This window comes from Lampetra planeri, chromosome 15, assembly GCF_965212315.1.
Source record: "Lampetra planeri chromosome 15, kcLamPlan1.2.h2, whole genome shotgun sequence".
In the NCBI taxonomy this organism is placed as follows: Eukaryota; Metazoa; Chordata; class Hyperoartia; order Petromyzontiformes; family Petromyzontidae; genus Lampetra; species Lampetra planeri.
Window position 1 is genome coordinate 4,980,113 of NC_136121.1, and position 15,685 is coordinate 4,995,797.

At 46.9% G+C, this 15,685-nt stretch overlaps 1 protein-coding gene across 1 annotated transcript in view; it reads right to left on the minus strand.

Annotated features, from left to right (window-relative positions):
- Positions 1–7,938: 7,938 nt before the first annotated feature.
- B3GLCT (beta 3-glucosyltransferase) overlaps positions 7,939–15,685 on the minus strand; it is a 61,044-nt gene continuing 53,297 nt past the window's right edge. The window contains exons 14-15 of the mRNA XM_078600847.1: positions 11,853–11,997; positions 7,939–10,575 (exon numbers count right to left, since the gene is read on the minus strand). Coding sequence (XP_078456973.1) covers positions 10,414–10,575; positions 11,853–11,997 — 307 coding nt within the window. The 3' untranslated portion in view covers positions 7,939–10,413. The remainder of the gene's footprint in view (positions 10,576–11,852; positions 11,998–15,685) is intronic.

The following is a 15,685-nucleotide window of genomic DNA, read 5'->3' on the forward strand; positions in this document are numbered from 1 at the left end:
TTTTATTATTTTATTACTTCCCTTCTACGTGACTTTACCGAAAGAACCAAGAAGATGAATCCCTGTAGTCACGAAAGCTTTAAATCGAAAAATACTATATGTATTGTTGTTTACCCAGGAAAGCCTCATAAAAATGTTTTAAAGGAGTGTGATCTCAATTGAGTAATTAGTAAGCATTTGGGATGTTTTGACAAAGCCAGTTACATTAAAAGAAAATACTTACCGGAGGAAACTGGAACCTCGTGTCGGACAGGGGGGAGAGCCCAGAAAGACTCCACACAGAAAGGCACCCGGGTCGGGAATCGAACCCTGGACTTTCTTACTGTGTGGCACGAGTGTTAACAACCTGCGCCAAACTCCCACCAAGGACATTGGCCTGTTCCTTCTTGCAGCAGTTTTGTTTCATGTGGGAGTAAAAACGGAGTGCCGAAAGAAACCCCACAGTAAAAAAAAAACACTAAATGTAAACCAGTCAGAAACCTATTTTCTCTGCTGTCCCACATGGGCACATTAAAGCTCTACTCGGAGTTTTCGATATACAATGTCCACATTTTTTTTTTTACAATCTACCAACCTAAAATTTGAAGTCAACACCACCATAGGTGTGAGCCACCATTACCGGCAGACACAATGTCAGAGGCTTTCACTTTAAATGTTTCCCTGTAGCTGGTGGGGCAATTTGGTAATTCGCACTGACATGGTTCAGCACCCCAGCCTTCAGAATCTAGAGTTCAGAACTTCCGTGCAATAATACTCACACTTTATGTATAAGGAATAGGATCTATGCGTTGAGTTTAGGTATGCTACCTTTTTTAGACATACTTATCTTATATTCTACATTAAAAAAGAATTACATTAACATCATTCTCTTGTCAATTATACATTTTGCTTGGCATTCTACAGACCTCGCCATGGGAATGTGGAATTTCCACCAGAGACCAACGGTTGCAAAGATGGGAGGGCTGCTCCAACGCCTGTGTGAACAGAAAAACGCTGCCCTTTTAAAAAATATTAAGAATAGTGACAACATTATAGGACACTGTTTGTAACACGGTGCATATAAATGTGTATATGCAGTATGAGCAAAACAATCGGCTTAGTGGGGACTGGTTGTTAGTAATAAATATTGCTTTTTTAACATTAAATATGAATCAGATGAGGAATTTTCATCGTTTTTTTTGTTCCCCCCCCCCCCACACACTGAATCGCTTAAAAAGGCCTTCTCCATTTATTTCTCTTGTCCAAAGTCCAGCACTAATGGTTTTCAAGAAAAACAATCCTACGGTCCACCTGTCATAACGGCACCACAGCTAGAGGATGCAGCAATCAGAACCCAATCTATTGCACCGGAAATGCTCGTGTTGATCTTCCTTGAGTGTTATTCTGGAAGTTTCCACGGTGGTGGGACGCTGCTGCGGTGTACGGATGAGCACACAGAGTTCGCCAGTTCAATCTCCCGGTGTGGCGGTTGAAGTAATGGACAGGTTTAATGGATCCCACCATCTCTGTCCATCCAGCAGTATAAATAGATGGGCACACGCCACAGTTAAGACGATCAGCAGGTTGCGTGCGGTGAGGTGAAGTTCGGTTACTCCCTGCGTCTTCCAATACATCGGGACGTGGAGGAGATGGCTAAAATATTACCTAAAGCTGATTAAGATTACCCACGAGGCAAAACTGCTGCACAACGGCAATGCGTACAGAGACGGGCAGTTGTGTCAAGCTACAAATTTGGCTTAAAGGCTTAAGGTCTCAGCAGTATTTTAACAACCTTTACAAAAAAAGATTACGATTTTATGTCAAGGATGGGTAATAAAAAAAAACAGATAAAAACGCAAGCCATTACTTGATAAAGCGATATTTAAATATACAATAAGTAGCAGTGTGCACGGCGCATTAAGGATTGCTAATGTATATTTTATTTGATCGTTAAAATGAAAAATGCGAGCCGTCTCACTGTGCACAGAAGTTTCGAATTGTTCTCCGACACGGCTGGAAAAATTGCCATCAATTACGACCCGTCCCCATTTAATGCGCACAACGCAGCGGATCTGGACGTTGTTTTCTTCTTAAAATGTTCCGACGACTCTTTCTCACACGATGTTGCATGTGGACATTATTCTGCCAGCGGTTAGTGACATTTCTCCGATTTGTGTTCAACTGACTCGCACCACCGACTTCAACGCCGCTTGACGGTACGGACAATTTCCTCGGCTCATTGACGTACGCCATGGATGCTGGGGCATTCAGAGTTGGCGATATGTTACCTACCTCGCCTGGTATGCAGGAGGGCGTGGATTCGATCCCGAGTTTGCGTGTTCTCCCTTTCTCCTTGTGATCGCGTTGATTTTAGTCCGGGTCCTCCGGTTTTTTCCTCCACATTTAGAAACGTGCGTTTAGAGTACTATTTGGCTGCTGTACATTTCCACGTGATCAGCCACTTCGTTGAGCTATCATTTGTGATAGCCAGGTGGCTTCTGAGAAAGAACTGATAGCTCAATGGGTCTTAGCTGGTTAAACATTTTTAGTTTAGTTTAAGCTTTATATCTGCTTGTATAAAAAAAAAACCTCACATTCACTTTTTACTGTAAGGACATTGCAAAAACATAGTAAACAAACTTTTGAACGAAACGAATAACTGAAACAGAGATGCTAACTCAGGAAGTGCATTAAAGTACACCATTTATTTTATTTAACCAGGTAAGGCCCACTGAGCTATATCGCTCTTTTTCAGCAGCGACGTGTCTACAAATGATAGTTCAACGAAGTAACTTATCACGTGAAAATATACAGCAGCCAAACACTCTAAACGCGTGATGTTGATTCAAAATGTGGGGGAAAACCCGAGGACCCGGAGAAAAATCCACACGGCCACGGGGAGAGAGACACCGCAAACCCTAAAATATACAGCAGGCGTCGGGGTCGGGATCGAACCCACGAGCTCCTGTATACTAGACGAGGTAGTTAATATCTCCTAGCCACCACGGCGCCACCAGCAGCATCACGATTGTCGACCGCAATAGCAGCGATTTCAGAAGCGTCACAATCGCCAGCAACAGTAACCGAAGCAGCATTGACGGTTGCGGAAGCGGCATCGGATTGCAAGCAGCAGCAATTGGGCAGTGACTGTGGGCCGGTAGCAGCGCCGTTTGCCACTCGGTTCACGGTTCAACCCCGACGGCCTCCCTGTTCATTCCTGCGGCCGACCATAACTATGCATGTACGTGCCGTCTGCTTCAAAGGTGGATGATCAAGATCTTGTGATGTAATTCGTAATATATTGTGTGCCGGGGTCATTGTTCGAATTTTCCAATATTTTTGAAAACCCAGGTGGACAGTGGATGTCACTCAACACCGCCATCTCCAGGCCACTTCGCAGCCAAACGCCGTCACTCGGTCAAGTTAGCCGTGCCGCTAAAGTGATCCGATGACTGAACAATAATACAAATAATCGTACTTTCATTTTATGTCGCGTCATTTAAGCTAATAGCATCCCAGAACGCTGTACATTAATTTACTACCATCATGAGCCAAGAATGTCTGTGTGTCCCGCGCGTAACGTCACTCCACGTCGACCAGCCCCCCTCATTAATAATCATGAACAGATTACGTCCTTCACATGGACCCCCCCCCCCCCTCATTAATAATCATGAACAGATTATGTCCTCCGCATGGACCCCCCCCCTTCATTAATAATCATGAGCGGGTGACATCACTCCGCATGGAGACCCCCCCCCCTCATTAACAATCATGAGCAGGTGACGTTACTCCACATCGAATAGCCCCCCTCATTAATTATAATAATAAACAGGTGACGTCCTCCAAATGGACACCCCTCCATTAATAATAATTAGCGGGTGACGTCACTCTACATGGGGGGGGCGAGGCGCCTCCTCCCCCCTCCTCGGCGTCAACTTACAACCCTCACTACAAAGGCAGAACCCTCACGTCACGTGATCTCCGTCACGCTGTTGAGACATACAAGTAAAAAGGACGTCGTGATGAACAAGGGATTATAACCTTTAAATGAAATGAGTCTGTGTCACCGCTCCCTTACAAATTGCACACGAATGGATGCAATGAATATCACGTCGCAGTCTGCTTTGAGCTTGCAGGTTTCATATTTACTGCAATACACCCGTCCTTGGACGGGCAAAAGGCTAATTATATACTGTATAAGGACTAAATCCCATATACGGCCACTACCAAGCAAGTGAAAACCCTACTACTACCAAGCAAAATAATAATAAAAAGTAAGAATAAACAAATTAATAAATTGCCCCAAAACAAACTAAAATCATGAACAAAAAAGTTGTCACAACAAATATATGATGGAAATATATAACAAAAAGGAATGTAATGCATATTATTGGTTCTTTCGGTAAAGTCACGTAGAAGGGAAGTAATAAAATAATAAAAATAATAATATTATGTTTTATTTTTATTATTTTATTACTTCCCTTCTACGTGACTTTACCGAAAGAACCAAGAAGATGAATCCCTGCAGTCACGAAAGCTTTAAATCGAAATGTAATGCATATATAATCCAAGTAATTGGCTATGTTGCTTGCACATCGTGTACATGATTGCATTTGCGCACGGCGAACAAAATAAGCTGCAAACAACTGAAAGACAAATTGACTTGAGCCATTCAATAACCTCTGGGTTATCAGCATGGATTCGTTACTTACTAATCATTTTGTATTCGCTAACTGCACCAACTGATACCTGATAATTATTCGACCTTAGGCGAGCATGGGCATTCGCACAATAAACACATTCCTGCGGAGGGAGCTGGTAGGAACGTTGGGTTGCTCGGTCAATGGCCAGGGTCAACGGCGGCATGGTGTATTCCGCAAATACGGCCGACTGTGAGGGCGGGCACAAGCCGGCGTGAGTAGGTTAAACGTTGAGTTTTATAAGGGCACCACGGGGTGACCAGCCCCTCCCCACCCTCCCCACCCAGCCCCTTCCCACCCTCCCCTCTCCACCCAGCCCCACCCCTCCCATTTTTGGATGCACGACGGACGGACACAAGAATCCCCTGTGGGCTGGTATGACCTGGCGGTTCCTACCAGTAATAACACAGTTTACCTGTAACAGATTGCCTCCCCCTATCAGTGGCAGCGACCCAGCTGACTCGGACCAATGTGATGTGGCATCACGACGATGCCATGACGCATCACTAAATGCAGGAAACCAATCGAGATATATGTGGATTCCCAAAGTGAACATAATTGGTGTCATCAGTTCAGTCACCAACGACCACAACAAAAGAATAATATCAAACGAGGCTGTTTCAATTACTTTGTTTTTATTCTACCCAACATTTAATTTGATTGACGTGAGACGAACACTACAGTGCTGTAACGAACACGTGTGCAGGCACCGGTGGACACACACATAATCACTGAGCCGACTCACAGGGCATGGGAGATGATATCAGAATGCATTATAGACAAGCAGAAAGTCGCTCTATACTCGTTCACGGTGTGCGCTCAATGCCAAATCCGAAATTATTATTTTTAAACTAGCCAGGAGTTATAAAACTTTTTTGACAACTATAATTGGGAGAGGCAGAGCTGCAACTTTTGCTGTTTCTATATGTGGCCGGCATGCACTCTGGCAGCAGAACATGGTCGTTCGTAAAGTTCCTTCAGCAGGAACATTGGAGCTTTTGCGGATGCTGTAACACTCCACCAGGGAACACGTGGGGCTGTGTGTATGTCCGTTGAACCGGTGTTGACCACACGCAGGAATCGAACCCGGGTTGCCAGGATCATAGGGCAGTGCGCTCATCGCTATACTACCGTTCCCCAAACCAGTACGATACATACAAAAAAAAGATCCCCTGTATAGCCTGAACAGACTATTGGGACAAGTGCTGTTAGCGAGCACCTATGAAGACCAGAACGGCACACGAGGGGGCAGTTTTTATGCACCACACCAGCTACTCATTTGAGGCTGAGTAGACCTAGGCGATACCCAGGACCGGATCAGATAATCGTCACTGATATTCGCCATGAGCAGGAATCGAACTCAGGTACGCCAGGTTCGTAGTGCAGCGCACTAACCGCTATACCACTGCTCCCCACAACACATACACACGCGCATACACATTTACAGAGACATATGACCTGTGCAGTGACATCGCGGACGTCACTGTATGGCAGAGGTCGCAAACGAGTTTTGATTCCTTACCCGTACCCGGCCGCACCAGGGTCGCAAATGGGTACCGTTCCCTACCCGTACCCGTACCCTATCCGAAATGAGTGACAAACGGTTACTCACCAGTGACTCACGGCCTACCCGTACCCGTACCCGGCCGCACCAGGATCGCAAATGGGTACCCGTTCCCGACCGGATACGGGTAGGGTACGGGTATCGGGTACCCGGTTGCTACCTCTGCTGTGTGGTGCCCGCCCCAGAGAGGCACGGCGTGCGAAGTATTGACATCGCGGACACCCCATACACGTGGGTGTAGTACCAGCCCGAGAGGGGCTCGGTGAGCGCTGATAGAGAGCGCTGAGTGGCACCACGCTCGGCATGCAGTGCTGTCCCCTATAGGAGGAGGTGTGAGAGTGCCGGCCATGAATGGGGTGAATGTAGGCCATGGCACTCTGGTTTACCCTGGAAGGCACGTGACGGGTAAGTCTACAGAGGTGCCCCAAGTGGGGGCTAGGGGTGGTCACGTGTCGGGGCGAGATCCTGCTAGAGGATTCGAGGTGGTCGTGGCCAAGGGCGGGGCCAGACACGACCAGTGAGGATGTAAGCTGGGTCCGGGGTTCAGTGTTGTTGTTATCCTGAAGTTCTACGTTCTACGTCCGAGAAGAGTCACCAACTCGTGGACCTGGACCCAAGCCGGAGTCCTGTTCGTTGTAGCTACTCCCAGTGTGATTAGTGTAGTTAGCCTTGTGGTCCACCACCACAGGTTGTGATCTGGTAAAGGGGCAGTTACCCCTTTGTGTTGGCATCAATAAATGTGTTGCCTCCAACGAGTACGTCTGCGACTCAGTTGAATCCACGACAACTGGATAACCTTTTACAGACTGGCATTGAGCAGATAATAAGACCATCACGGCATTTGAGGGGCTGGTGTTCCCAGCATCACACCTGGCCGCCTTTGTATGCATATATGTTGAACTTCTTTTACATAGTACGTAGCCAACCATGCTAATCGGGAGGTGCGGGGAAAGGACGAGGCTGTGGACCCACGCCGTTGCACTTTCCAAGCACCGCCACAAAACGGATTCCCGTCTCGATGGCTGTCAAAACAAAATTGCGTGGCTTCGGAGGCGGCTGCTGTCAAACCTGCACCAGTTCGTCTGCCGTACGTCAGGGAAGGGACCACACTGGCGGCAAAGGGGCTGGACGTTGATTGGCTGAGTGCCGCGCTACAGCAGGCAATTACATTTTGCACGTAATGTCCAATGATGACCTGAGAGAATGTGTCACAGCGCCTGCCAAGAGATGTCTTTGGTTGAGTAAAATCAACAAGCGGCATGTAAACTGCCCTCGCAACGCCGTCCCAATGAGCTGATACCTCATCTATCCCTCGTCTACAGGGCTAGATTAAACATGTGCATTGTTTTTTTTCATTGACCAATGAGAGACTACAAAAATCACTATATTAATAACTTAATATTGAGACAAAACTCATATCTTCAAGTCCGGAGCCTCGAGGTTTAAGTCACATTTTCATAAAAGTTAGATTTTGAAACAGATTTTACTGCATAAGATCTCGGATGCCACGTGCGCTCGCAGAAGTAACGCTGGAGGGTGAGGTGACGTCTTTCTGGAGCGCTTGCGACGAGAGTTGCATCAGTAAGCCACGCTCAGTTTTCCCTCGAACAGTGACGCGATCCTTTGCCCACTACGGGATCCAGTCACGGTCATGATAGCGCGTAAAAGTTGAACATACGTGCATAGAAAAAGAGATGTAATTGACGATTTTATTTTTAAACCCCCAAAATAAGAAAACAGTGGAAAAAAACAAAGGTAAGAGATATACATACATGAAACAAGGTATCAAAAAAGTATATCCTGGTGTCAATGTGAATATGGAAAGTTAACATGATTTAGCATTTACATGAGAACGATGTTCCAGATGTGGCCCTTTGGGAGGTGACCACTGCCATCTGCAGTGGGCAAAGAAGCAGAGCTCCTGGTGCAAATGGAATAACAAACTTCATAAAATAAGAAAAAAAGCGTCAGTTTAATGTCTACACAAAAAAAACTCAATCGTCCAATGACGTCTCAATCTTTTGAACGAAAGAGACGAAACATTTATTTGAAAAATCACGGACCGGTTATCCATTTTGTCACACGCACATAAACTGCTCACGAAGATCACAGACAACGAATAATGGGTCATTTGGCGGCCCACCAACAGCAAGACGGTGTTTGTAAAGGTTTTTACACCATTAACTACGGTCATGCTCCAACATAAATTCTAGAAAAAAAGACGCCAGGAATGGTCCTCAGTGCCTTCAGTGGATCTCTAACTGCCACGGCTCGTTTTGCACAAATCATGGATACCGTTAATTTGTTCCGTTCTCCTGATATCATCCTGGTGAGATATTTATTCATCTCACCAGGATGTAACCTTTCTTTTCATTTTCGTTAACATCACAAAACGTGTATTGACCATCATTTGTTTTCTCTGGCAGACCTGGGGTCAATTGTAATCCGTTGCAATTGTTTAGATTTTAAGTCTAAATCCAAACCGCCAAGGTGAATAGTATTATCTCTATTCTTTGGTTATTTCGGTAAAGTCACGTAGGTAGAAAAATTAAACAAAATAAAAAATAATACATCACTCCGTTTCGATCGCAACACAAGCGGTCGTCCTCGGGCAGAAAAAATAATCCAGCAGTGGAACTGCTGAATCAGGAAGAATGTCCCAACGAGCCTTGAGGCCTCTTCTCGATCAAAGCATCCAGGAATGGTAGCTTACCATCATTTTCCACTTCCATGGTGAATTTGATAGATGGGTGTATGGAATTGATGTGGTTGAAAAAATTGATTCAGTGCTGGCTGGCCATGTGGCCAAATGACGAAAGTATCATCTCCGTACCTCTTCCACAGGGAAGGACGTAGGGTGGATGTCTGGATGGCATCTGTTTCAAATTTCTCGATGAACACATTTGCTACCACTGGTGATAAGGGAGAACCCATCGGGGTAACTTCATTTTGTTTGTAGAATGTACCATTCCAGATGAAGTGTTGGTAAGGCAGTGCCTCACCAAAGTTGGTACATCAAGATTCAGTCCCTATTGGACCAAGTTTTCAATGATTGCTATGGTGTCAGGTACAGGTACCTTGGTGAACAGAGAGACTACATCGAAGCTGACAAGCAAATCATCTGGAGACAGTGAAATGTCTTCGATTAGAGAAACCAAGTGAGCTGAGTTAAGTACTGCTTCTGGCCACATGGCCAGCCAGCACTGACTTTACCGAAAGAACCAAAGAGTATGGATTCCTGCAGTCACGAAAGCTTCAAATCGAGTATTAGCTCTGCTGATGCAATTGTATTTGCAATTGACTCCAGGTCTGCTGTGTGCATTGTTTCAATGTGTAGGTTATCGTACACGAATCCAGGAAAAACTGAATAATATAACTTTAAAAAAACAAGCAATCAACTGCGATAACACACCTACATAGATTACATATATATATGAGGCTAATCTATCCATAGTATTTACGTTTTTGATGTTATTTATCTTTGTTTGTGTACCAATATCCAGATAAGTCTTCCGAGACTGCTTCAGCAAGTTTCAGCTGCATCCTAATGTTAAGCGGTTTATGTGAACAAGCACACAATCTCAAGCAATATTAACCCACGACTCGATAACTAAGCTTGTAAGTCGCCGGTGCTGCTCATCTACTTTTCCATTTTTGATAATAGCCCAGGATGTGACTCGAACCCATGAAAATCATACAAGCCACTGGGGAGGGGAGTTGTCCATGGAACAGGCTTGCCCACTAGTCCATTCAAATTGTTTCATAAATTACCATAGATTCAGCACTCACTTGATGTCAGTTAACTACGTACGAAACAATGATTAATAACACATTTATAACAAGTACACTAGTCACTAACACCATGCCTTCGAGGTCAATAAATTATGCACCACGTTGTAGGCAGTCGACACAGATCCTATTTCACCTCTTATGCATCTACTGGCCACCAACGTAAGAATGTGGAATTGCCACAAATAGCTGAAGGCCACCAACAAAGATTTTAACATCAAGACACCTTCTCTCTTGCAAGTACGTACGTTGAGCTTCTTCCGTACGTAGCCAACCGTGCTCATCGGAGGTGCGAAAGACTCTCGGACTTTTTTCCACGAATTCTGGTGAATGGGCGAGATTGAGCCCTGTTGCCTTCTCAGTGTAGGCTGTGACCGGCCACTACAGTTCTCTGTGCCCGATGACGCGGCCTTCGCTGCTTGTGCGATCATCCCCGGCCAGCCAGCGCTCGTAAATGTGGTAGGGATCCGTATTCCAATGCTTGTGGAAGGAGACTGGAGAATGGCTTGTGAGATAGTCGAGCGGATAGTCCTCCGGCCGTGCCTGCAAACACAACGCACGCTTCGTTAATGTCCGGGACAATGAGCGGAAGAAACTCGAATAGCGTGCATCAGCTCACGAAGGAAATGCGCTGTGCCTTTATTTCACTACCCAACGTGCTTTGGTTTTTCCATGTGAGTGGTGCGTGTGACAAGTTAAACTCATGTTTGGGTCTTGAATTAGCCGAGCATTCCTCTGCGGCTGGTAAAATTAGAACTGCTTTGTGGGAAGTCGTCGGCAACGGTTGTCGATGGAAATGTGAAAGTTCCATCACTAGCTCAGGTTCGCCAATGTCTGTATGTTGAACTTCTTTCGCACCGTACATAGCCAACCGTGGCAATCGGAGGTGCGAGGGAAGGACAACAAACTAAATGCATAAAGCAGTTCTTATAAAATTAGTTTTCAATCTAGATTTAAAAGTGCATAGCTCTAGCCGCTTCCTGATGGGTGATGGGTGCCTTGCCACCGCAAGTTGTCTGAGCAGGGAGACACAAAGTGCCATAGTTTTCTGTCAATGTGTGTTGATGCAGCGCAAAGCGGTACTCGTTTCCTCGACCATAATGTTTGTTTTCAACTTTCCAATTGTTCGAGTTTAGCGCTCAGCCACCGTTAGCAATATAAACCAACACGTCGATAAAACATGGTTACTCAAGAACTGCGCAGTTATCAAAATAAAATAAAAACACGCTTTAATGAAATGTACTGTCTGAGCTGCCCCTCCCCCTGCCCCCTTCCCCCATCGCCCCTCCCCTCCTTCCACTTCCCCCGCCCCTCGGCGTGGCTCCCCGAGGCTTGCCGTGACGTAAGGGACCGGGGTGATTTACAGGCAACGTGAGTTGAGCGTGGACAATTAGAGCCGTAAACGTGGACAATTAGAGCCGTAAAAAAGATTGTTTTAAAATATATATTTTACATTTTTTTATGATAGAATATAGTATTGTCATCAGTATGACATACCTACACCAAGTTTGCAGTCGATACGACATTGGGAATACGGTTGAAATTGAGTTACAAGATTTAAGGATACGACAGCACACAGAGTAAGTTAAGTAAAACCGTGAAAAATGTTTAAAAATAAATGTTTTGGATTTTTTTTTATGATAGAATATAGTCTTGTCATCAGTATGACATACGTATACCAAGTTTACAGTCGATAGCACATTGGGAAGTGGGTAAATTTTGAGTTAGAAGATTTTTTTTGGGAGGATACAACAGACGGAGTGAGTTAAATAAAAGCGTGTAAAAACATTTGTGGTTTCGTGACAGTGCAGGGAGCGCACCTGGTGGAACTGTGGGCTGTGAGTGGCAGGAATTTCCAGGCTCTTGAAGCACATGCCCAGCACCATGTCATCCGGAGCATCATCGCTGTAGCACTTGCAGCCACCGCCCATCAGCTTTTTCACTGCTTCGCGGCTGAACACCATTCTGCAACAGAGAGAGACGCGACTGCACCATCAATTCACCCTCAATGCACCCGTTCTTGTTGGAAGTAGAGTTGAGCCCGAATGCATGTATGTTGAACTTCTTTCGCACCGTACGTAGTCCAACCGTGCTAATTGGAGGTGCGAGGGAAGGACAAAAAACTAAACACAAAAATCCAAATAGTTCCCTTTTTCTTCATGGAATTGGGGATTTGTTCAGAAACGCTGACAGATTTGTTTGTTTTAAAATCCTTTGGGAAGGGAGGCTGCAGGCGGTAACCAGGATTGGTATGTTAAGAGGCCAAGAGATATAAGTACAGCAAAGGGTTATTGAATATACCTGCGCATGTTACCTCCCTGTATGTGTGGTGCCCCCTTATGTGTCGGTCCTATCTGGGTACTGCAGTTTCCTTTTGCATGCCGAGTACTCATTAATGGAATTGGACAAACATGCCAATGCAGGACACTCCTGAAAATGTGCTTGGGGGCACCACGGTGGCGAGATGTTGACTACATCGCCTGGTATGCAGGATGTCTCCCCGTGGTCGCGTGTATTTTTCTCCGGGTGCTTCGGTTTTTCCTCTCCACATTTAGAATCAACTTCAAGCGTTCATGGAGTATTTGGCTGCTGCTATAAATGTGTAGTGGGTTCGAATTAGGTGCACACACACGCAGCTTGGAGGCAACACTATTTATTAAACGGTAAGTAATATAACACTGTACATGAGGTGGTGACCACCTTCCTCAACTCACGAACACTCTGGAACACGACACAGACTGGACCAGGCAGGCAACGACCTGCCTGGCCCAGGACGACGACCCGGGACTTGACGACCGATGTCTTCACTTTGGAGTACAGTACAACAACCTCGCTCCGCGTTCACACCACGCTTATATCTGCTTTGGTGTGGCCGGCTCCGCCCAGGCGTGGCTGGCTCTGTCCAGGCCACGCCTCCCTTCCCAGGCCACGCCTCCCTTCCCCCACCTCTGGGAAGGTCCGGATCCCTCCACCACGTGACCCCCCAGGCACCCCCTTGGGGCCCCCAGCCCTCGTACGGGCCGACAGAGTAGTGACCGTTCTATGTCACTACATCACCCCCCCTGTATAAACACACAGCCGTCCCCGGCTGTAACACAACTGTGAAACATCGAAAAGGTGTGCCTCCGAACCAGCAACATCAATAAATAACCGGCGACCGATAAGAAATACAATCACGTAATATACACAGAATCGACGAGGGTGAAAAGAAGGAAACCGCATAGAAAATGGGGAATTAACAACAAATATACATGAAAACTGGCTAACCCACTTACGCTCCAGCACAGCCTCCCCGTGAGAATCACTCATGCACCGACATGTGAGTGTGGCCATTGGAACGACGGCGTAGGCAATGAGCAAGGAGTCTGAGCGGCATGTAGAGCAGCCAGTCTTCAACGAGTCCATGTGGCCGGGCCTGGGGAACCAGAAGCGGCCCAAAGGGCACGGCCCCTCCCCCCAGGAGTCAAGAACAGGAGGAGCAGGAGTAGCTGACGCATGCTCCACTCCCTCCCCCCCCCCCAGTCCGTAGCCGGTCGGCATAACTGGCGACTCCAAGGTGCCAGGTAGATACTGCCTCCTGTGACGAGAAACAAACCCTCCTGAGGCATCACTCAACGAACACTCGCCTCCGCTCTTCGGACATAACAGTCACCCAATAGCACCCCCCCCGCCTTTCCGACATGGCGTCTCCATCCTAAAACCCGCGCACGTCGGCCATATCGGGGGGGGGATTTCCATGTTACCACCCCACCGCCTTTCCGACGCGGCATCACAACCAGTAGCACGCGTCGGCCATATCGGGGGGGAATTTCCATGTTACAACCCCACCGCCTTTCCGACGCGGCGTCACAACCAGTGGCACGCGTCGGCCATATCAGGGGGGAATTTCCATGTTAGCACCCCACCGCCTTTCCGACGCGGCATCACAACCAGTAGCACGCGTCGGCCATATCGGGGGGGGGAATTTCCATGTTACCACCCCACCGCCTTTCCGATGCGGCATCACACCCAGTAGCACGCGTCGGCCATATCGGGGGGGAATTTCCACCCAGTCTCTCTCCAAGACTCGCATCGCAGCATATAGCTGTACCGACCGAGCTGAGACGACCCATCGTTCACTTACTGCACAACATGCACCCTAACAACTGAGGGATACAGTCCCAACGTAACGGGACAACTCCACCTGAACACTACGAACCTCCAGCCCACTTTTTCAACGCGCCTCGGAGTGTCTCACTCTCCGGGCCATCAGGTCAAGCCATCAGACACAGCATGATTGGACCACACTCTCTGAGCCATGTGAGCGCACAGCCCACTAGGCTAGACAAGCCACGGAGTGTCTCGATCTCCGGGCTGTCAGGTCAAGCTGTCAGACACAGCATGACGGGACCACACTCTCTGAGCCATGTGAGCGCACAGCCCACTAGGCTAGACAAACCACGGAGTGTCTCGATCTCCGGGCTGTCAGGTCAAGCCGTCAGACACAGCATGACGGGACCACAATGTTCATGTTAGACACGCAATTCTTACTGGGCCATCCTGGTCAGGATCTGCACCCCAAGATAAGTGACAGCCAGCACCACAATTCCAAATCCCTGGCAGCATGTCACCATCGCAATTTAACACCATCACAACACATACAATTTGAATTATGATCCCCCACAGAACTGATCCAATGCCGAACAGGTACGCACAATTTGTGACGATCCCGAATATTCAATGGTCACAACAATACACCTCACATCCCGTATCCGTACACATCATCTCCGAGACTCGCATTGCAGCATGCAGCTGTACCAACCGAGTGGAGAGAGCAACGCAATTTGACGGCAATTAACGGAAACGCACCCCCGATCCATGTAGAACACAAGGGGCATTCCTGCACAAAAGACATCATCTGTGCAACAACGGACAGGAACCAACCAGTGAGTTTGAAACAAACCGAACCTGTCATTTCAAAATCCCCTTCAACATTAACCATGGGACTCAGGGCATTAGAATTTTGAGAGCAAAAAAACTAGACACAAACCCCAAGAATCGCCGAATTGATTAATACAGTATATGCAGTATACGAAGTTCGTACAGTCAATCATTTGGCGCAATGCTCCATCCAGTCCCCACATGGCAACACACACAATCAATACTCCAGACAATCCGTACATAGTAAATAATCACAAGCAAGTACCCAACAGTCCATACACTGTTAACAATTTAAAGCAAAGCTCCATACGGTCTGTACATTGGCAACAATGACGATCAAAGTTTCTGACAGTTACACGTGACAATCACGAGCGAAACTCCATACAGTATACACAATAACAATGGCGATTTCGGAACAAAACGACGTAACAACACGAGTCATTAACACGGCAACCTACAGGATATCAACGGAGCTCGGGACACCAAACAACGAATTAATCATTAACTACACCCAGAAGATACCGATCTCGACGCCGTAATTAACAACACTGTTACAAGCAGATACCCGCATGGAAGCCACGTCAATTTATCACGCACACAACCGGATGAACACGCTCCGCAAACCAGCGAGTTAAAAAAAACACCCGCAATCGCAACCCGGCACACGCAAGATGGGTGAAGTTATTATTATTTTTCTTGGGGCCGGGTGCTTGTCATGTCACGACTCGCCTGG